Consider the following 24231-nt stretch of genomic DNA (forward strand, 5'->3'; position numbering starts at 1 on the left):
TACTGAGACCCAGTACTCACAAATGTAATCAATATCAACAATATTCCAACGAACACAAAAAAAATGATTCAGATTAAACATTTAGTAGGCAACAAATTGTAAATACCTTATTTTGTTCCTTGTTTGAAATTTGTTTCCAGAAATATATTGTGTGCTTGTAAAATTCCTTGACATTGCTACTTGAAGTTTTACTAATTCATTAAAACTTTAGACATTTTTAAAACCACAGGGGATTCCATCAATTTTCTTTTTAAAGCAAAAAAAACACGACATCTTAAAAAAACTTTAAAGTCAACATGTAAAAATATAACTTTAAGCTCTTACACAAAAAAATTCAAAAACAGTCGCAAAGTTTGCCTGTTGCCTCATGAAACACGCAGATTTTGCAATCTTTTCTTTAAAAGTGATGGTTTCATTATCGATAGGGAGAAGAGGTGGAACCACATACTGTTTTGTTTGCTGTTGTTACCCTTTTACAGGAAGGCAACACATCATACTGAAAGTCCAAAGGGGGCAGACGCCATAAGTGGCAGGAATGTTTCAAGTCTACACAAAGTGTAGGAGATACAAGTTCCCAATAGTTCGGTAAGCATTAACACTAAGAGAATTTTCAGGCCACGCACGTACACTAAAATTCCAGTGCTGTTGTTTTTAATCTTAAAAAAAAGGTATTTTAAGAGCATAAACCACATACCCTACCCACCCACCCACCCCACAAAACCAAACCTTCCAACTAGCATATGAACTTTCTCCACAAGAATGTAAACAAAAAAAAAAATGACCAATAGTGATGTTTTATTTTCCCCAACTCCTACTTTACTGCTTACTTCCATCAGGTTTAATATAACAAAATCTATATGATTATTTGTGGGATTTTCTTAAAACTATATACAATATATGAAACCCCTTTTACATTGATAGTCGCTATGATTTGTTTCCCAAGTTTCACCTCATGCATAAACTAATGCTGGCCAGCGTTCTTCACAAATAATGCACACTTCCTCATTCGTTATTGCTAAGTTCTTTAAAGAAACACTAGAATAAAGTTCTTCAAAGCCTCTTTTTATTTCTGCTCAGGCTCCTAGATCTTGCTGCGCTCGTCAGTGTCGCAAACTGCATATCCACTATTGAGAATCATCGCTGTTGTCTTTAATTTACTAAAGAATTTAAAAGAAATGAACCAATGAGAACCTTAAGTATTAACGGCCTTAAAATATTTTAGCGGGCAATGTTGCTATAATTGCATGGATTGATGGAACAGTTACACTTTAATCTTCTGTGCTGTGGTCCATATCCTTTTCCACAGCACTTAGTACATGGAACATGCTTCGTTACTGGGACCAGACGTGATGGCAGGTTCAAGCATATCAAGACACATTATTTCAGCACGTTCAGATTTCCATGTAGCTTGTGCTGTGGGTAGCAAAAGTGTGCTCTGATATCTTGCTGTTTTTGTTATGTTATATATGGCCTGAAACACTTGCACCAGATTTCTGATACATTGGAATCTGTGCAAAACATACCTGAGCCAAAGTTAAAGCCTCCCATGAGACATGCCTTTCCACTCTCTAGGCAGAGGTTAGAATTTAAGGGGACTGTTTAGAACTTAGAATACTACAGCACAGTGGAGGCTGTGCGGCCCACCGAATTGTGCCGACCTCAATAATCAGGGAGAATGTACAGAGGCATGAAACACTCGATGTTTTGGGAACAGCTTCTTCCTGTCTGCCATCAGATTTCTGAATGGCCAAGGAACCAACCCTTGAACATTACCACACTATTTTTTGTGCTACCTATTTAACGTTCTAATATATGTTATTCTTACTGTAATTTATAGTTTATTAATGTATTGCACTGTACTGCTGCTGCAAAACAACAAATTTCACAACATGTGTCAGTGATATCAAATCTAATTCTGATTTACTCGAAGACCAATACCTCCTACATAGCCCTCCATTTTCTATCATCCATGTGCCTACCTAAGAGTCTCGTATAAATCCCTGTAATCTGTCTCAACCATCACACCTGGCAGGGCAAAAGTACTTTGCATTCATCTGGAATTTGTGGCACTGAACCCTTCCTTAACCATAGTCTGATAAATGTCATTCTTCTCATGGCTATTGATACTATAAGACTCACTGCAGTCTGTGACTTTAACCCCCTTGAGCGCAAAAAGACTCACATTTCAAAATACAAAACAAAAATTCCAATTACAGTACAAGATGTCCAATTTTCTGCAAGTTTTAAACATCACTAGAAATACCAGAGGAGGGGAAAAAAGCAAGAGGCTTAACACGTTACTGGGAAATCAGGCAGGAATGGGAACACGCTGGGATTGGATTCCCAAAATTCCCCTTCAAATGGAAAAAGGTGCATGTTAGAAATGTGTGGCAACAGCAGACTCACTCCACTCTCGAGGAGAGTAGGACGGGAGGGCACAGCCTTAGAAAGGGATGTCCCTTTAGAACAGGGATGAGGAGGAATTTCTCGAGCCAGAAGGCAGTGAATCTGTGGAATTCATTGCCACAGATGGCTGTGGAGGCCAAGTCATTGGGTATACTTAAAGCGGAGGTTGATTAGTAAGGGCATCAAAAGTTGCAGGGCGAAGGCAGGAGAATGCGATTGAGAGGAGTAATAAGTCGGCGATAATGGAATGGCAGAGCAGCTGATGGGCTGAATGGCCTAAATCTGCTTTATGGTGTTATGGTGTTCCTCTGGCTGGACTCTGTGAGACTGTACAGAACAAACATTGGCAAAAGCAAGAGAATTTTTTTTTCCCTGCAGGTCACCATGGTGTAAGAAGTGAAGAGAGCATGTATTCAAGTGAGAGAGGGAAAGTTCAAAGGAATGTGCTGGGTAAAGCTGCCCACTGCAAACCATTCCTGCGTCCATGCTGCACACTGTCCTAACCTGGAAATATCTCACTGCCCCCTTCAACAACTCTGGAACTAAATCCTGCAACTCCTGACCGAACGACACTGTGGGAGCACCTTCAACAGAAGGACTGAGAGGTCGCACGTATCTCACCACCACGTTCTTAAAGGCATTCTACGCTGTCCTTGCCAGTGACACGTACATGGTGTAAGTGAATAAATAATGTCACTCAGAGGGTGGTGCAAGTGTGGAACGAGCTGCCGGAAGAGGTGGCAGATGTCGGCACAATCGCAACATTTAAGAGAAGTTTGGATAAGTACCTAGACAGGAGGGATATAGTCCAGGTGTAGGTCAAAAGGACTAGGCAAAATAACAGTTCAACACAGACTAGGTCAGCCGAAGGGGCCTGTTTCTGTGCTGTAGTGCTCTATGACTCTAAAAGGGGTAAAGGGACTTGCTTCTGGAAAAAATCTCTGGTGTCCAAACAAGTACACTATTTGGTGGGAATAACCCCTTCCAATTAACTGCTAGAATGCCAGGCTTGTGGATTTAGTGGTGCTAAACACAGGTATCAGTAACCTAGATCCCTGAAGCCACCAATGAACGTACTCCAATCTAGAGAGAGAGAGGAAATCCAGGTACAAGTTTCAGAACTCTACAGTGCACATAGAATTGAACCAAGTCCAGACCCAGACAAGGAACCATTTTGGGTTTTGACACTGATATTTCTACAATTTAAACCTGAATAACAAGTCACTCTACATCTTATGAGGTGTCTGAGGCCACGCAGCAGCACTGGCCAGTGACTAACTTCCCTCATTAGTGCAGTTATCTACTCTTCGAGTAGGCAACAGGTAAACAATGGCGATGGTTCTTAAAATTTTCAAGATTGTGGTGGCGATATGCGGTGATGTTTTGTAGGCAGCTCACAAAAAATCTCAGGGTAGTATGTGGTGACATATCTGTACTTTGATAATAAATTTACTTTGAACTTTTCAGTTCCCAATGAGCTCTTAGACCAGAAGGAGTAAATGACGCCTTCGACAAAGGCCCAGTTTAAATGGAGACGTTAACAATTCTGGCTTAAGGGAAGAGACTGTCCTCAAAGGGCATCAAATAATACTACTAAACTGTCTAGGTCTATCGTTAATGTTTTAATGCAATAATCTCACAGAGAAAATGCAACTTGTGCAGAGACTGTGCACTGAGATGGTCTGTATTGGGTATCTAAGTGTGCAGCTCTTGATTGAAATGAGCAAACTTGCTGTAATATCCTAACTTTCTCTATACGTAGAAGTAAGACCCTACTTCACGTTACATTGCATAAATAAGTCTGCAGTATACCTGCCTGAAAGCACTTGTTTTCACTACTCATTACATGCATAGAATAAGCTCTCTGTTCGGGTCGATCATAGGGAATCTGCTGCGCGGGACTATGCCATCCAGCTTTAGTACGGACGCTAAAAGAAAATAAGTAGATAAGCTTCGGTAACCAAAACACTCACAATAAGTCAAAGGAAGAATTGCAGGATTTCTTGTTTCACGTCCAGGCGTATAAGTCACACCAGTCACACGGAGTGGCAATTTCTTAAAACTATTATATATACACAGCACACACATACAGTATTAGGAACAATGGTTAAAAATGGAATGCAATTGGATACTTCTGCTGTTATAATATCTTGTATATATTATAGTAGGAACCACCATTTATATGAGCGTCGGGGGTTCCTATATATTTAACCATAACTGACTGACATGACATCTTGTTCTCCACTTTTTGCATCTTTGAGTAACCAATTCTTGCCCCTCCACTCCCAAAGATCAACTCAGTCCTGAAGCATAGTCCCGATGGGCACCAGCTCTCTCAGGAAGCATTGAGTCCAGGCACGGAACAGCACGGGGGGGGGGGGCTGGGGGTGGGGGGTAAGTTCACAGTCGAGTCCAGCATCATTCCACATGGATTTTCCTGCATTGTGACGGGGAATGAGAATCCCGACCGACTTTTCCCTCCTCCAGTCCAGGAGCGTGCCCAGTTGTCGCTCCCGTATTACCGGCTTGGTTGATATCGGACAAATAAGCAAGCATTACAGTTTGAGCCTGGGGTTCAATCCTGGTCTCTAGGGCTCAGTTCCACTGAACAACGCCATTGTCCACCGAGCCACTGACTTCTGATCACCACCCAACCACGCAAAGGCAGTAATCTGTCAGGCTCCAAGTTTACTTAACAGCGGTGCTGTCATCAGGGGTTTTGTATCCTAAACTACTCATTTTTGTTGGGTTCCACACAGTAACCATGCTAAACTGCCGTAATATCACACCTAAATTCAACAAAAAATCTCTGTGTTGTCACTAGTTTTCAGTTTCCAACAAAAAACAAGTCTTTCTGAAAAGGCAGAAAGTGTGACCTATTTTCCACCGAATACTATGAAACTGCAGGAGAATAACAGGAATTAAAAATCACAAAAGAAAAGGCATCGCAATAGAGATACAGGTTACATCACCAACAGGCCCATTATTCCATCAGTTACTCCCATGCAGACAGAGGAATGGCTAAGCAATCATCACCTACGTTACCATTAGGACAGTTGCTGGTTTTTGTGAATACTGGATGTAGACGGGCAGCAAAGCTTCACTCTCTCCAGAGAACAAACACTAGCTGACTAGAACACCAACAAAACAAAATGTTAAATTGTATTTTTTCCTTTTTTTTTTATCAGAAGTACACTTTTCATTATTGCAAGGTTACGATTTCAAATAAATATTTTTTTTTCAACCTACAAATTGATTTTTTTTTTAATTTTATTTTTTTACAGAAGTTCAGGCACAAATGCATTTTCCACAGTGTGGAGAAGATTGCCGTTCAGTCTTCAGGCTGCACATTAACAGCTTGCAACATACTGCTCAACATTCTGAATGATATGTTAGAGTTTGTCCCCCAAGTCGTACTTTGCTTGTTGGGAATGCAGTATTCTCTTTTTCCTTGCTCTCTCTCTCTCTCTCTCTCTCTCTCTCTCTCGTCTGTGATTCATTTTCGTGACTGCTTTTAATGTGTCTCCGTTTTACAAAAGAAGGGGATGGGCAGAGTGTTTACATTGTTGTAAGATAATACAGTTGTCAAGGAAGCGGTCTCTCACTTATTTTTGTTGATCTGGTACCATGGGCCTACAAAAAAAAAAGAATAAAGGTTAAGTAAAGTTGCACACAATTTTCGCTTTATTCCTTTCTCACCTGAGGGCAATGATTCCTAGTTTCTTCCTACTTGCCCATTTTTCATGTGCGTACCAAGAGGGACAGTGAATGTTGGTTTGGGTGGCCATCTGTTGAGCCACCCCCCATCTCAGCTTAGTGCCCAGGGGCGCAGGTAAAGAACAGCTAGAGACAGAAAAACTGAGGAACCCTCATAATGTAAGTTATTGAGACTGATGGAAACACATATTTTCCATCCTCATTAATAGATAGATTGGAATGTCTTTGCTGTGGTGTCACTCTCCATAGCATTGACGTCAAGCTTATAAAGAACAGCTACATCTACATGAAACGCTGTTGTAGGAAAGCAGCATCCATCATCAGAGATCACCAGCATCCAGCCATGCTCCTTTTTCACTCATACCGTCAGGTAGAAGGTACAAGAGCGTCAGGACTCGCACCACCAGTTACTACCCCTCAACCGTCAGGCTCCTGAACAAAAGGGGATAACTACACTCACTTTCCCATTATTGAGATGTTCTCACAACCAATGATCTTACTTTAAGGACGCTTTATCTCATATTCTTGTTATTTATTGCTATTTATGTACGTTTGCATCTGCACAGTTTGTTGTCTTCTGGACTCTACTTGGCCTTTCGTTGATCCTGTTATAGTTACTATTCAACGCATTTGCTGAGTATGCCCGCAGGAAAATGAATCTCAGGCTTGTATGTGGTGACATATATGTACTCTGATAATGAAATTTACCTTGAGCTTTAAAAGTTTAGTGCACAGAAAAACTGAGGATCAATCATAATGTAAGTTATTGAGGTAATTTTTCCATCCTTATTAGCAGCTATATTGGAAATTCCTCGCTCTGTCCTTTTTCTCCACAGTATTGATTATGGGATTATGGCCATAATCATTTAGTTCTTTCCTACATCACGGTGGAACAGCAGTGCAATGCATTACAGTGCCAGTGAACTGGGTACACTTCTTGTTGCTACTGCAAGGAGTTAGTATATTCTCCCCTGGCCATGTGGGTTTCCTCCGGGTACTCCGGTTTCCTCCCACATCCCAAAGACGTACGGGTTAGCGGGTTAATTGGTCACATGGGTGTAATTGGGTGGCGCGGGCTCGTTGGGCCAGGAGGGCCTGGTACTGTGCTGTATCTCTAAATACAAATCAATGAGTACTGTCATTTTATTTTTGGAACTATCTGATTCTTCACCCTGTTCGCAAAAAAAGGGGACATGCTCCCGATTCAAAATGGATAGTTAAAGTGGCTCAGGAGTAGAAAAAAAGTGCCAGATTAGATGCAATCAGTCAAATCTTCCTTTCTGTTCATACTTCTTGATTCAAAGATGTATAGGAGTACCAAGGAGAAGGCTGGCCATCCTACCTTTAGAACACAGGGCGGTACAGCACAGTACAGGCCGTTTCGTCCTGTAGAAAGAGGTAGCTGAAGAGATGGTGGAGGCATTTGTCCCTTTAGAACGGAGATAAGGAGGAATTTCTTTAGCCAGAGGGTAATGAATCTGTGGAATTCATTGCCACAGACAGCTGTGGAGACCAAGGCATTGGGTATTTTTAAAGCAGAGGTTGATAGGTTCTTGATTAAAAAGGATATCAAAGGTTACAGGGGAAGGCAGGAGAATGGGATTGAGAGGGAAAATTAATCAGCCATGATCGATGGGCCAAATGGCCTAATCCTGCTTCTATGTCTTCTGGTCTTATGACCCATGATGTTGTGCTGACCTATTAACCTATTCCAAGATTAATCTAACCCCTTCCTCCTGCACAGCCATCATTTTTTTTTTACTATTTTTCATCTTTCTTCATTGCTCCACTTGACTCATCTAGGCATAGACTAGATGGGCTGAAGGGCCTGTTTCTGTGCTGCTGTGCTGTTTGACTCTATGACTTTCTTATGCAAATTTTCCCTTGAATCTACAATCAAATGAGATCTGCCAAAAACCGCAACAATACATTTCTGTTTCAGTATCCTGTCAGCTATCTCTGGGTATTAAACACTCCGATATTTTGTCACGAAACTGCCTTCCAAGCACTTGCTGTGGGTTATATTTCACCAGCATCCCATTCCTCAGAGAAATATGTTTTACATTAATATTGTTTCGAATAGAATATGTTACATTCCGTCAAAGAGGAAAATAGAGGTGGATGTTCTAGCATGTGAGTCATAAACAGAGGTTAGTGTTTAAACCCAACTACAATCATTGGGGAATTTTAAGCATTTTGGAGTTCATTGGGTCTGCATGCATGGGAGTGTTTACTAAAATAATTCAACAGTTGTTTTAAACAGTGGGAAATCCAAAAGGGAGACAGTAACGTTTCATTTGATTGTAATCAGAAAGGACATGAATTAGCTTGGGAAGAAACATTTGCACTTAAATGCTCATAATGTATTCAAGCATCATACAGAAAATGCTGGAGAGACTCAGCAGGTCAGACAACATCAATATTTACTTACTGCCCATTACACCACTGGCCCTGAGCGAAATTCCTAAACCTGCAGGGCCAGTAGACCACTCTTAGTCTGACCTCTACCCTTTGACCTGTTTGGCATGGGTGACCTTACCAAGAAACAACACACAAGGCTCTGACTCCAGCCAACATAGGTCTCCAGGCCATTAAGACACACAACCCTCCAAAGCCTATGATAAAGTTGTGGTCCTCTTGAAGGAGGCAGCATCTATAGAAAGGAATAAACAGTCAACTTTTTGGGCTGAGCCTGATGCAGTCCTGATCAAGGGCTTTGGCCCAAAACATCAACTGTTTATTCACTTTCAGAGTTGCTGCCCCGCCTGCTGAGTTCCTCCAGCATCTTGTGTGTGTTGCTCTGGATTTCCAACATCTGCAGAATCTCTTGTGTTTGTAAAGTTTTAGCTTTAAAGTCAAAATGGACTGCTAGCAAAACTATAAAGTGCATCCCAAATGATCAAACTTTGATAGGGTAGCAGTATGTGAACATCACAAAAATGGGAAGAACTGTTTACAGATGAAACACCGACATTATGTAAAGGCATATTTTACAAAACCACATTTAACACCAAACTGGGAAATGAAATCACCATGGATGACAAGAGATGGAAAGCATTGGTGAGATGAAATGATCAAATAAAATTCTAAAGACTTCAATGATGAAACAGAAACCAAAGTCAGACAACAAAAGAACAAATCTCCCCACATATTTTCTGACCGAGGTAAATGTCGATGTTGTCAAAGTAGAAAATATATATTGTGGATTCTGTTATGGTTGAGATATACTGGCTGCTATCGGGCAGCTGAAACCAGCAGGATTTCAATTACCTCTTTTCACATTGGGCCCATATGGTTGGAAGTGTCTCCCATACTCGGATTGACGCCAGCAAGGGAGAGTGGCGGTGGATCTGTTGACACTTTCTCCTCTTCTCTTCTTTTCAGACAAGCTGCTTTAGGGTTCAGATTCCTCTCTTCAGGAGAAAGAAAACGTTCAACGTAACCATAAGATACTTAAAAAGGAGAAAAACAAAAATATGCAGGGCTATCGGGTATTTGTGTTAAATGCTTGGCTCTTTCAGAAAGCTAGACTGTTTTATTGGCGAACGGCGGGGGATCTGCTAGGCTGCGGAGTCACCTGCTTGCAGCCAACCGGGAGAGAGGAGTCAGAGTTGGGACATTCCACCGGAGAGCCAGAGGCGATGTAGTGGAGCGTCTATGCTGGGTTGGTGCTGCCTTCTAGTGTTTGCTCAGCAAATGACAAGATATTTTGTGTTTGACTGCAGACTGCTGCAGCGTTCATGGACGCAGGGACTTGGACTATATTTTTTTTGTGAAACTATTTTTTACTGTTATCTTATATGTGCTATATGTGCCTTGTGCTGTGTGTGACTCTTGGTACTGTGGCTTGTACCTTGGCCCCAGAGTACCGCTGCTTTGTTTGGCTCCATCACAGGTCCAGCCAAATGACAATTAAAATAGAAACAATGGGACTATAGGCCTCTTTCTGTGCTATGTTATTCTGTGATCTGCTCTCTTGTGTAGGAGAAGGAGATGGAATAGGTTAAGCAATTTCTCAATACTTTGCCTAACATCTATCAAAACTAAAGCCGATCAGAACATCGGCACTTATTCAAAATGCTGGAGGAACTCAGCGGGTCTGCAGCATTTATGGAGGAGAGTAAAAAGTGAATATATTGGGCTGATATGAGTCGAAACGTCAACTCTCTATTCCTTTCCACTGATTCTCCCTGTCCTGTTGAGTTCCTCCAGCATTTTGTGTGCATTGCTCTGGATTTATAGCATCTCGTGTTAATGACCTGGGCATAACATGTCTCTTCCTCCCCATAAGATTCTGCCATTTTAAGACCTAATTTTCTGAAAGCTCTCTGCACTGATTAAGATTGGAGCAAGGTACAGAATTTAACACCTCCAGTGTGAGAAAACTAAAACACGTATGCAATGCCACTGATTTAAGGTGACTGTGTAAGTCAAATAGTTTCATTGCGAGGAGGGTATTTTAATAGAGTTTTGGAGTCTACATTTGAATTATGGTAAAATAACATAGATTATGGAAATTATTTCAGTAAAATTTATTTACAGCTTGCCTTCATTTGCACATTGGTTGTTTGTTAGTCTTTGTTTATGTGCAGTTTTTCATTGTTTCTACTGTGTTTCTTTGTTTTACTGTGAATCTCAAGGTAGTGTCATTTAACATGGGCGATCATAGTCTTTCCACGACAATTGTTCTTGGCAAATTTTTCTACAGAAATGGTTTGCCATTTTGCCTTCTTCTGGGCAGTGTCTTTCCAAGGTGGGGGGCCCCAGCCATTATCAATATGCTTCAGAGATTGTCTGCCTGGTGTCAGTGGTCACATAACCAGGACTTGTGATATGCACCAGCTGCTCATACGACCACCCACCACCTGCTCCCATGGCTTCACATGACCCTGATCGGGAGTGGGGGGGGGGCCTAATCAGGAACTACACCTTGCCCAAGGGTGACCTGCAGGCTAGTGGAGGGAAGGCGAAAGTTACACCTCCTTTGGTAGAGACGTATCTCCAGTCCGCCACCCTCAAGGTAGTATATGGCGATATATTTGCATTTTGGTAATAAAGTTTACTTTTAACTTTGCAATTTAACATAAATATGTGAAAATATATATTTTATTGAACATATTGAAAATGTTTAATAGGTCAAGTGGCACCTCTGGAGGGAAAACAGGGTTCATGCTAGAGGTCAATGGCCTTTAAACAGTATAGATACTATTGACGTGGCAAAGGAACTCCAGTTTTCACTTTAAACAATCCACTTGACCTGCTGACATAAGCTTCATTTGTCACATGTACATTTAAACATACAGTGATATGCTCCATGTTGTGTCAAATCAAATCAGCAAAAGTTGAGCTGGGCAACACACACAAAGTTCTGGAGGAACTTAGCAGGTCAGTCAGAATCTATTGAAATGAATAAACAATGATTAAAGAGTTTTGGACTGACACCCTTCTTCAGAATTGGAAAGGAAGGGGGAAAAGGCCAGAATAGGGAGGTGGGAAGGCTGATGGAGGGGAAGGAAGACAAGCTGGAAGGTGAATGGTGAAGCCAGGTGGGTGGGGCTGGGGGATGAAGTAAGAAGCTGGGAGATGATTAACTTAAAGGCATCTGTTAGTCTTGCGAGACCATGGATCTGCACCTGGAAAGTCTTCACTCTCCAGGGCGCAGGCCTGGGCAAGGTTGTATGGAAGACTGGCAGTTGCCCATGCTGCAAGTCTCCCCTCTCCACGACACCAATGTTGTCCAAGGGAAGGGCATTAGGACCCATACAGCTTGGCACCAGGTTCGTCGCAGAGCACTGTGTGATTAAGTGCCTTGCTCAAGGACACAACACGCTGCCTCGGCTGGGGCTTGAACTCATGACCTTCAGATCGCTAGTCGAACGCCTTAGCCACTTGGCCACGTGCCCACACGGGGGAGATGATAGGTGGAAAATATAAAGGGCTGTAGAAGAAGAAACTTGACAGGAGAGGAGAGCGGACCATGGGAGCAATGGAAGGAGGAAGGGGACCAGAGTGAGGTGATAGGCAGGTGAACAGAAGAGGTAAGAGGCCAGAGGGGGGAATAGAAGAAGAGGGAATGGGGAGCAGAAAAAAATTACCAGAGGTTGGAGAAATCGATTTTCCTGCCATCAGGTTGGAGGCTACCCAGACAGAGTATGAGATGTTGCTCCACTATCCTGAGAGTGACCTCATGGTAGCAAAAGGGGAGGCCATGGACTGAAATGTTGGAATGGGAATGGCGATAGGAATTAAAATGGCTCGATACTGGGAAATTCCGTTTTTGATGGAGGGAGCAGAGGCGACCTATGAAGCAGTCCCCCAATTTATGTCAGGTCTCACCAACGTAGGGCCGGCTGCATCGGGAGCACAGAACGCAACAGTTAACCCCATCAGATTTTCAGGTGTAGTGTTGTGCTGGGCAAGTGTCACCATGTCCCAACGCCAACAAATCATTCCCCAGTACACTACATACTCCCTTATATTCAGTCCAATTATAGTTAGACTACTTGATTTATTGTGACAGAATTAATGAAGTGCCACTTCAAATTAGATGGCATAAAGGATTTTCATTGGTATGTTGGAATTATTATTCTACATTTCTCTTCATTTTTCTTGTTAAATAAGTAGTCTTGCCCGGAGTAAATTATTTGTTTGGCACACTAGAGGGAGCAACTCTTACATACTAACTCCAGCATGAAATATGAGGTAGATTTGTAAAAATAACCACGTTTTCCAGTAAAACAATTACAAGAGGAGGGGAACACAATAAATACTTTTTTATCAGAAAATTTGACCAAATAATGCTAAATGAAAAACAGATTATAACATCAAATGCATTAATCAGGTCTAAAATGGGAAATGCACTCGACCAGTTTATTTGATCTATATGCATTACGATGTAATGCCCTGTATGGGAAAAATTATTAATGCTTTTCATTTACAATATATGTTTATTTAAAAAAAAGAAATCCAAATTCCACCCATGCATGATACTTTTGCATGGGCAACTAATCTAAGAAAGGATGTGCCACATTGTGGGGGGGGGGGGGTCCAAATGGGGTTCACAAGAATAATCACGGGAATGGAAGAGTTATCATACGAGGAGCATTTGATGGCTCTGGGCCTATACTCACTGGAGTTTCTGGAGTTTTGAAGAGTGAGGGGTTGATCTCATTGAAACCTTTTGAATATTGAAATGCCTAGATAGAGTGAATGTGGAGAGGATGTTTCCTATATTGGGTGAGGCTAAGGGCACAGCTTCAGTATACGGGAACATCCATTTCCAACAGAGATGAGGAGGAATTTTTGTAAGCAGGGTGTGGTGAATATGTGGAATTCATTGCCACAGACAGCTGTGGTAATAAATTCCCAAGTCACTGGGTATATTTAAAGCAAAGGATGATAGGTTCTTGATTAGTATGGGTGTTGAAGGTTACGGGGAGAAGGGCTGAGAGGGATAATAAATCAGCCATGACAGAATGGTGGAACAGACTTGATGGACTGAATGGCCTGATTCTGCTCTTATGGTAATCTTCACTTTTTAAGAAGGGAAATTCTAATTTCGTCCCACTATGTGATAATTATGTAGGGTGTAGCCTTAAGTGGAACTATGGAAAATAGTGCATTTCTCAGGCAAACATTTAGAAAAAAAAGATACTTCTATCAGAAAATTAAATCATGGGAAAATGATCAGAAGGAATGTAGGTAATCTGCAATACTTTGGTAAAATATTTGCAAGTCTGCAGGCATTAGAGAAATAGGTGTTCACAGATAGAATGTGACGTGTGGAAATGTCACTTCATCTATTCTGACTGTTCCCTCAGAAGGCCATACACAATCAATTACCATTGAGAATGCTTTCTGAACTATATTACCACTTAAAACCACATGTCTTTCTTCTCAACAACAAAAGTAAAACACAAAACTCCTTTCTCATACCTCTACCCTTTAACCATCTATTTGGTGTCCGGCTTAACTCATTGTCAGTAATTCTGCCTCTAAATCATGTCTTGGTTTCAAGTTTTACCCCAGAAATTTGAGCACGCAGTCCAGGTCTGTGTGGAATGAGAAGTGCACAATCTTTTGGATAAAACATCAGATCAAGTGGACCATAGATACAGGAGCAGAATTAGGCCATTCAGCCCATCAATTTTCTTCTACCATTCCATCATGGCTGATATATTATCCCTCTCAACCCTATTACCCTGGCTTCTCGCTGTAATCTTTAGCATTCTGATTAATCAGGAACCTATCAACCGCCGCTTTAAATATACCCAATGACGTGGCCTCCTCAGCCGTCTGTGATAATGAATTCCACAGAATCACCACTCTCTGGCTGAATAGCATTTTCTTTGTCTCTATTCTAAAGAGACATCTCTCTATTACGAGGCTGTGCCCTCTAGTCCTAGACACCTCCGCTATAGAAATCATCCTTTCCACATCCCCTCTATCAATCTAACAATCTTGGAGCAATGTGAGCACTCTGCACAGAACACTCCAAGTGGCATTGAAAGATTCTGGCACAATCTGAGTAAGAAAAGGGGAGTTATAATTTGTCCAGGCTGTAGTTTATCAGTCTGTCAGCATCATTGAGGCAAATTATCAGGTCAAGTATTTCACCCTTTTCTTACTCTTATGACAGACATACCTTCCAGTCACAACAGCAGAGGAACCTTATGTTGATGGAATATCCAATCATCCTGGTCTACCTACCACTAAAACTCGCAACGACACATTTTCCAATTAGATATGGATTGAATTCTCAATGAAACATAATTAAGTTGGCTGGATTTCTTTATACTTAATACTTTAAGGAATGAGAAGATGAAATTGGAGGAAAGAGAGAGTGTTTGGGCAACAAGGTTCTGTTGAAGAATTCCATATGTCTATTAACCTCGGACTTGCTGTTCCAAGCTCAGGATGACAGCGACTGCTTGGTGGAGAATCAAGAGCTTCGTCTGTGGCTTGTCGCTCTTCAGGTGGAGCTGCACCATGCGACCTAGCTCTTTAAATGCTTCGTTGATGTCGCGCACACGCAGACGCTCGCGGGCGTTGTTTGCCATTCTCCGTTCTCGTTCACGCTCAGCCTTCTGCTCTGGGGTAAGGTCTTCATCGTCATTATTATTGCTGGGGAAACATAAGGAATGTTTTGTATTAAAAAAAAGTAGAACGTGAAATGGAGATAAAAATACTCAACATATACAGTACTGTGCAAAATTCTTAGGAACAAATATATAGCTAGGGTGCCTAAGACTTTTATGCAGTACTGTTGTAATTTAATGTATTGCACTGTACACCTGCCACATTAAAAAAAAACAATTTCATGACGTATGTGAGTGACGATAAACGTGATTCTGATATGGGTCTCTATTGTGGACTGTGAGTGGGAAGGAGGCAGGGAGAGGGGGAATCCTGGTTGGAAAAAGGGGAAGGGAGAGAGGAAGAAGCGGGAAGCACCAGAGAGACATTCTGTAATGATCAATAAACCAATTGTTTGGAATCAAATGATCTTGCTTGGTGTCTTAGGTTTGGGTGTGTCTGTACCTGCGCCACCCCCGATGCTGCCACCTGTCCCACACCCCTCCTGTGCTGCTCTACCCTCGACATCCTTTGATCCCGCCAGATTTACAAACTAGCTCTCTACTCCACGTTGCCAAATACAGTACCGTGCAAAAGTCTTAGGCACCCTAACTATGCATATGTGCCTAAGACTTTTGCACAGTCCTGTACAATATTAGCACAACACTCTACCATCTGCTTTTCTTCACACATCAAAATAAATAAATACTGGCAAACTACTTCAGATTTAAATATTTTTTAGACAGGCATGGTAAACGGCCCTTCCAGGGCCCGTGCTCCAATTGGAATGTGGGACGATACCAGAACACTTGGAAGCTCTGTCAGATCTCCCCTCAGCCTCCACCGCTCCCCAGAAAACAACCCCAGTTGTCCTGGCGAAGGGTCTCGGCCTGAAACGTCGACTGCACCTCTTCCTAGAGATGCTGCCTGGCCTGCTGCGTTCACCAGCAACTTTTATGTGTGTTGCTTGTCCAACCCCTCATCAGATTCTAATCAGGAATTAAATAAAAGAATCGCTCATTTACTGTTACCTAGATAGTGACCTATTTAATATCTTGATATCCTTCTTGTCCTCGTCTCCCTTTTTGTCATCTGTGGGTTTTGAATCCTGCAGATTCTCGTCGGGTTCATCTTCGGACTTTATTTCTGAGCTGACAGATGACACGCTTTGTCCTTGCAGGCTGCTGGAGAGGGCTGAAAGGGAGGCCAGGTAAAAGAGCCACATTAATTGTCAGAAATAGTTTCTTGAATAGTTTCTCTGACTTTAAATTCATTCAAATTATATAATCACAAATAAACTACTTAACCAATAAGAAATACCACTTTGCTCTGGTTTGAAACCCCTGTGGTTAAAATAGATTCGACTCATTTTCAAGGATTATAGGGAATCACAAGTTATGGTTATCTCCCGTCCATTACACATGCAGTATATACATAGATCTGCCTCCTCAGAAATGTCTTAGCGGCTTTAAAAGGTGCATATCACAGCTGAGATTCACCAGAAGGGCTCAGTGCTACTATAAGGAGGATAAATGTAGGAAGTGAATGGTCATGCACTTTAGTAGAAGGAATAAAGGCATAAATCACTTTCTAAATGAGGAGCAAATTCAGAAATCAGAGGTGCAAAGGGACTTGGGAGTCCTTGTGCAGAACTCCTTAAACATTGAGTTAGTGGTACGGAAGGTAAATGCGATGTTAGCATTAACTTGAAGAGGACTAGAATATAAGAGCAAGGACGTAATGCCGAGGATTTCTAAGGCATTGGTCAGACCGCACTTGGAGTATTAGTGTGGCTTGGGGCTCCTAATCTAAGAAAGAATGTGTCCACATCGAAGAGGATATGAAGGATGTTCATGAGAATGACCCTGGGAATGTAAGAGTTAAGATATGAAGTGTGTTTGATGGCTCTGGGCCTGCACTCACTGCAGTTTAGAAGAACGGCGGGGGGGGGGCGGGGTGAGTAGAGTGTTCTCATCGAAGCCTATTGAATATCGAAAGGCATGGATAGAGTGGATGTGGAGGGAATGTTTCCGATAGTGAGTGAATCTAGATCCAGAGGGCAAAGCCTCAGAATAGAAGGATGCCCCTTTAGAACAGAGATGAGGAAGAATTTCTTTAGCCATGGGGCAGTAAATATGTGGAATTCATTGCCACAGACAGCTGTGGAGGCCAAGTCATTGGGTATATTTTAAGTGGAGGTTGATAGGTTTTTGATTAATCAGGATGTTGAAGGTTACGAGGAAAAGGCATTCTCCAACGCTCAATCTTTCTTTATAACTCAGGTCCTCCAGTCCTGGCAATAACCTTGTAAACTTTCTGCATACTCTTTCAAATCTATTTATATCTTTCCTGTAAGTAGGTGACCAGAACTGCACATAATACTCCAGATCAAACCTCACCAACGTCTTATACAACTTCAACGAAACATCCCATCTCCTGTACTGAGTAATTTGATTTATGAGGGCCAATGTGCCAAAAGCTTTCTTTACAACCCTGTAACTTGGGTCCTCAAGTCCTGGCAACATCCCTGTAAAGGATGTAACACAATATCTTTAATTTAGCTGTGGTTTTCCTTTCATACTACCTCACTGTACTTTTGTACACTGTGTATATTGTAGTTTATCTTGCACTACCTCAATGCACTATTGTAATAAATTGATGTCTACGGCTCGAATGTGAAGGCAAGATTTTCACTGTACCTCAGTACATATAACAATAATACACCAATTTATCAATCTGCACGTATGGAGTGGAATGATTACAGATGTCAAAATGGGGGTGTGCTTTCAAGATTCAAGATTGTTTAATGTAATTTCCAGTACACAAGTGTAAAGGAGAACAAAATAATTGTTATTCCAGCTCTGATACAGCCACAAAAAACATAATATGACAAAGATATAATATTAATAATAAAAAACACAATAAATATAAATACATAAGATAGCTTATGTACATTGATTGGCTGTATGTTCATAAAGTGTTATAGGGTACAGGGATGTCTGTGCATAATGTGACTGACAGGAAATGAATGTGTCAAATGCAAATGTTGAAATCCCACATCCAATCATTTCCGCAGGCAGCTTGTTCCACATTCTCACTGCTCTCTTAGTGAAGAAGTTCCCTTTCTTGTTTCTCTTAAACTTTCATCTTTCACCTTTAACCCATGACCTCTAGTTCTAGTCTCACCCAACCTCAGTGGAAAAATTTACCCTGTCTATACCCCTTATTATTTTGTACAGCTCAATCAAGTCTCCCCTCATTCCTCTGTGCTCTAGGGAATAAAGTTCTAATCTATTCAACTATCCCTTATAACTCAGGCCCTCCAGTACTGGTAAACATCCTTGTAAATTTTAATCATCTCACTAGCAGACATTAGTGACACTGGACATGAATAGTCCAAATAAACAAGACACAAAGGGTCCAGAGGAGATGAATGAGAATGTTCCCAGGAATTAAAGTGTTATCACATGTGGTGCGTTTGATGGTTCTGGGCCTGTACTCACTGGAATTTGGAAGAATGACGGGAGATTTGCTTTAAATACCGTATACCCAAGAGATCACATTGAAACCTATCGAATATTGAAAGGCGTAGACAGGTCAGACATAGAGAGGCTGTTTCCTGTTGCAGGAAAGTCCAGGACCGCAGGATAGAGCCTCAGAATAGAAGGATGTTCCTTTAGAACAGAGATGAGGAGGACAAATCATTTGGTATACTTAAAGAGGAGGCTGGTAGATTCTTAGTTAATAAGAATGTCAATGGATACAGGGAGAAGGCAGGAGAATGGGGCTGAGAGGGAAAATTAATCGGACATGATTGAATGGCAGAATAGATTCAATGGGCCAAATGGCCTAATTCTGCTCTAATGTCTTATAGAATATTTTAGCCCTGTCCAGTTCTGACATGACATTGAGGTAATGTCTGAAGCAGGTGGTACTTACCCCGGTATGGGTCCTGGGATTGGTTTAGGTCAGGGGAAGTGGCTGACTGCACTGGAAGCTGTGGGACTGGCACTTGGTTTGAAACGATTGCATGGCTGCCTCGAAGCCCAACACCTTCTTCACGATGAGCTCCCACCTGGTGTTAAAAATACAAAAATACTAGATACTTCAGCAATTGTTCCCAAATTACTGGACAACATAACATAGGCACATGGATGAAAGAAAAATGGAGGGCTATGTAAGAGAGAGGAGTTAGATTGATCTTGGAGTAGGCACAATTTCACGGGTCCAAGGGTCTGTCTGTGTTTACTGCTTGGTGTTCTATGCTCCATCTCAAGCCAACTAGGATTTACAATGATGAGGCACCCCTGAGTTGACAAATGACACCCCTCATCTTGTTCCTGATTATACTGAGCGGCTAGCAGAACTGGGACTAAAGCAACAAAGTTTTCTCCATCTGAAAATATCCCACATGTTAGTATGGTTCAATGTTAGGGTCATACCTGTCCTAGCATGTGAAGTCAGCTCCAGCAAACTGGGTGGATAAGATCAACAGTGAAATCCAACGGCCAGGAATGCTTCATAGAGAGCGAAGGCATGACAAGGCAAAGAGGAAATCATGGTCATCCACTACAACTAAGGAAGCCCTCAGTTTGTGCTGACTACTCGTGTCACTGGACCCAGACTTTTGAGGTTGAAAGAGTGGAAAAGTAACAGTCCACTTTAGAAATTCTTCCGCAAAGGTTTCACTATCATCACTGGGTATGTCAGACAACCAACAACACTGTTCTAAATATCTGTGTCTCCAGGATCAACTAGACTGTTTCCATCAGACTGCACCTAACTGATAGCTTTATGAGTTCTTGAGGTCCAAGTCCATGGATCCCTCAAAGTTGCCGCACAAGTTGAGGACATCAGTTTAAGGTGAGCGGAGGAAAGATTTGTGGAGATGTCAGCGGTAGGTGGCAGGAATACATTGCCCGAGGCGGTGGTAGAGGCTGATACATTAGGGGCATTCAAGAAGCTGTTATTTATACAGATGGGTATAATGAAGGGGTTAAGGGCTCTGTAGGAGGGAAGGTTTAGAAAGGTCATGAAGAGGGTTGTCGGTCATAGGTCAGCACAAGACAGTGAGCTGAAGGGCCCACATTCTGCTGTGCTATTTTCCACGGAAAATCCTACAAAGTGTAGTGGATACGGCCCAATCTATCGTGGGTAAAGCCCTCCCCACCAATTAACACCTTTACAGGAAGTGCTGTTGCAGGAAAGCAATGTCTATCATCAGGTGCAACCATGCTCTCTTCTCACTTCAGGAATAAGGTACAGGAGCCTCAGGACTCACACCACCAGGTTCAGAAACAGTCATCAGTCATCAGGCTCTTGAACCAACTTCACTCTCCCCAACGTTGAATTGTTTTCACAACCTATGGACTGACTTTGAAGGACTCTTCATCTCATATTCTTGATATTTATTCCTTATTTATTTATTATTATTAAACTTGTATTTTTGTATATGGGGACAATATGTACTCTGATAATAAATGTACTTTGAACTTTGATTTTCTATGTTCACAGTCTCTGTATAAAACATGTGCAGAGCTTGCCCCTGTTGCAAGCACTAGACTTAACTGTGCATTACCTACCTGGTATGGTAGCACACAGCGAAACCGTCAACTCTGCATTATACAAACATCATGACCCTTGTGTGCTCTGCATACATTGTGCCTTGCCTTTTCCTAGTCCTCATTTATAGAACACAGAATTGTACAGGCCCTTTGGCTCACAATGTTGTGCTGACCTTTTAACCTACTCCAGGCTAAGTCTATCCCTTCCCTCCCATATAGCTCTCCATTTTTCTGTCATCCATGTGCCTCTTTAAGAGTTTCACTATGATGTCCAATTGCAGTCCCTCTGCAACCACCCTAGTTGGGATTTTTTTTATGGTAACAGACCGTTCCGGCCTAACAAGCCCATTTAGTAGCACCACAAACCCACAAGCAAACCTAGAACTTCCCAGTGCACTTATACGCTGCGATATCAGGGTACAGTTTAGTGGAAAAGTCCCAGGCACACATCTATAGCAAGAGTGCCTAAGACTTTTGCACAGCACTGTAGTAATTTTATGTATTGCACTGTACTGCTGCTACCAAAAAAAAACACATTTCATGATTCAGATATGGGTATTTATTGTGGAAGGGGGCAGAGAGAGGGGAATCATGGTTGGGAAAAGGGGAAGGATCAGGAAGCACCAGAGAGACACTCTGTAATGATCAATAAACCAATTGTTTAGAAGCAAATGACCTTGCCTGGTGTCTCAGGGCCGGGTGTGTCTGCACCTGCACTATCCCCCTCACCCCCACCCCCAGTACCCCTGACACTCTTTCTCTGCCACCTGTCCTACTCCCTCCCCGCAGCACTCCACCCTCACCATTCACAACATCCTTTGCTCCTTCAGATCTACAAACTCGCTCTCCACCCCATGTTGACAAACACAGTACTGTGCAAAGGTCTAAGGCACCCTAGCTATACATACACAGACCACCTAAGATTTTTTGCACAGTACTGTATAAGATGTTCCAAAAATAAAACAGAAAGGCTATAGTTTACAACATTGAACGCTACAGAGACTGAATAGGCTTTGTCGTTCTGGCCGATACAACAGATGGAAGTTCTTCATTCTCAATGTTACTTCGAACTACACATTAAATTGTCATGTATTCTACACAAAATAACCCTCCCCCCATTTGTGATATTTACCAGGGCACTGCAGACAAAGAGCCCGAAACGTTGTTGAGGATCTCTACCACCCATCCCATAATCTCTCTAACTCACCACGGTCAGGAAAGAGGTACAGCAGCTTCAGGACTAGGACTACCAGGTCTTGAGACGATCGAATACCCTGCCATCATCGAGGTCTCGTCACTAGGACAGTGAGCTGTTTACTGCACTGTTTACTTCTGCTGTACTTTACTACAGGAATTTTATTTTATTAAATTATTGAAGGTAATATTTTACATTACTGTATATGCTCTGTGTGATATATGTTCTGTGGGTGCACCATGATCTAGAAGAACAGCGTTTTCTTTGGTTGTATATATTTATACAGTCAGATGACAATAAACTTGAACTCGAAATAGAGATTGCTAAACAAATAGGCATAAATAACATTGACAACATGTTTTAAATTATTTCAAAGATGGCATGACTTCTACGGGCAATGACAAAGCAACACAGGCGAGGTTACTAGACAATTCAATTCAGAAGGTACTGTGTACCCTCTGATCTTCACAGACTTCATGGCTAGAGCTACCTCCCAATTATCTGGTAAGGTGGCACGATAGCGTAGCGGTTAGTGAAATCCTTCACAGCGCCAGCATCACCGATCGGGGTTCAATTCTCACCACTGGCTATAAGGAGATAGTACATTCTCCCCGTAACCATATGGGTTTCCTCCGGATGATCCAGTTGCCTCCCGCAGAGTTTGTAAGTTGGGGGCATGCTATGTCGTCAGCACTTGTGGGCGGCCCCCAGCACATCCGAGGACTGTGGTGGTCGTTGATGCAAATGGCGCACTTTTCTGTACGTGTGACAAATATAGCTAATGTTTCATCATTCTTTTGTTCGATAGTCTTGCTGTATAACTACTAAATTACAAAAGACATCACTAAGGTCAAACACTCAATGGCCATCTATTAGTTACTCCTGTATATTAATGCAAATATCTAATCAGCCAATCATATGGCAGCAACACAGGCAGATATCATCCAGAGGTTCAGTTGTTGTTCAGGCCAAACCACAGAATGGGCAAGAAAAGTGGTCAAAGAGACTTCGACCATGGGATGATTGTTGGTGTCAGACGGGGTGGTTTGAGTATCTCAGAAATGGCTGATCTCCTGGGATTTTCATGCACAGCAGTTTCTAGAGTTTTACAGAGAATGACGCATAAAGCCAAGCAAAAAACATGCAGCGAGTGGCAGTTCTGTGGATGAAAATGCCTTGTTTATACGAGAGGTCAGAGGAGAATAGCCAGTCTGGTTCAAGCTGACAGGAAGGCGACAGTAAGTCAAATAACCACGCGCTACAACAGTGGTGTGCAGAAGAGCATCTCTGAACGCACAACATGTTGAAACTTGAACTGGATGGGCTAGAGCAGCAGAAGACCACCAACACACAGAAATAGACTCAGCGGCCACTTTAGTAGGTACAGGAGGTACCCAGTAAAGTGGCCATGGAGTGTAGTTCTAGCTCCGCTTTAATAACTTGTTCTAATCAGGTTTTTTTTTTGGTTCTATTTTGCAAGATGACTTTAACCACTGGAATGAATTGAGAAAAGTAAGTGTTGCTACAAAGTGTATGTCAGGCTGGTATTAAAGTATACTTTATTTTAAATGTTGTAATGAAATATCCAACTGTGCAGAGCCATGATACTAATCATTGTGACTGTCATGGCTATACCATTTAGCTGGATAACCTTAGCTCAGCTAATAATTATGCCACTCTTCCCTTAATTCTGCTTCAATTCCCACCACATTCTTACTTTCATACAATCTGGGTGGAAATTTCCAGAGTTCAGCCCACAGACATTTAATTCTGCCTTTAAGCCCCATTTCGTGAGTCATTTATCACCTTCTTCAAGATTCAAGATGGTTTAATGTCATTTCCAGTACACAAGCGTAAAGCAGAACAAAATAATTGTTACTCCGTTTCCCAAGCAGCACCAAAATTTTATATTCTTAATATTATTTATGCCTTCTTGATTATCAATTGCTTGACAGTCATTTTTTAAAATAACAGTTTAATATGTGGATGGAAGTAACATTGAGATCAAAGTACTTTAATCTGTTGTACAAATAACAGCATACATTGAAGTCAGGACAACAGATCCTATTCAGTCCCTGTTCAAGATTCTAGATTGTTTGATGTCATTTCCAGTACAGAAGTGTAACGGAGAACTAAATAACCATTACTCTGGGCCTGATAAGGCACAAAAAAAAACACAATAAGATGAAGAATACAATAAAAACACAATAAATATAAATACATAAGATCGTTTATATACATAGATTGATTGTACGTCCATAATGGAGACGCAAC

The 24231-nt window shown here is 41.8% G+C and overlaps 1 protein-coding gene across 15 annotated transcripts in view; it reads right to left on the reverse strand.

The window, feature by feature from the left end:
• Positions 1-719: 719 nt before the first annotated feature.
• The window catches only part of LOC134343853 (transcription factor 4-like), a 685533-nt gene continuing 662021 nt past the window's right edge, over positions 720-24231 (reverse strand). For 12 of the 15 annotated variants that reach the window (XM_063042647.1, XM_063042643.1, XM_063042645.1 and 9 more), the window contains 5 exons: positions 19138-19273; positions 16230-16392; positions 15014-15246; positions 9394-9536; positions 720-6039 (listed from right to left, as the gene is read on the reverse strand). In XM_063042647.1, the coding sequence (XP_062898717.1) occupies positions 9400-9536; positions 15014-15246; positions 16230-16392; positions 19138-19273 (669 nt within the window). In that variant the 3' untranslated portion in view covers positions 720-6039; positions 9394-9399. The remainder of the gene's footprint in view (positions 6040-9393; positions 9537-15013; positions 15247-16229; positions 16393-19137; positions 19274-24231) is intronic. The other 3 variants (XM_063042646.1, XM_063042641.1, XM_063042656.1) reach the window with 1 other exon arrangement.

The sequence above is a fragment of the Mobula hypostoma genome, chromosome 3 (genome assembly GCF_963921235.1).
Source record: "Mobula hypostoma chromosome 3, sMobHyp1.1, whole genome shotgun sequence".
In the NCBI taxonomy this organism is placed as follows: domain Eukaryota; kingdom Metazoa; phylum Chordata; class Chondrichthyes; order Myliobatiformes; family Myliobatidae; genus Mobula; species Mobula hypostoma.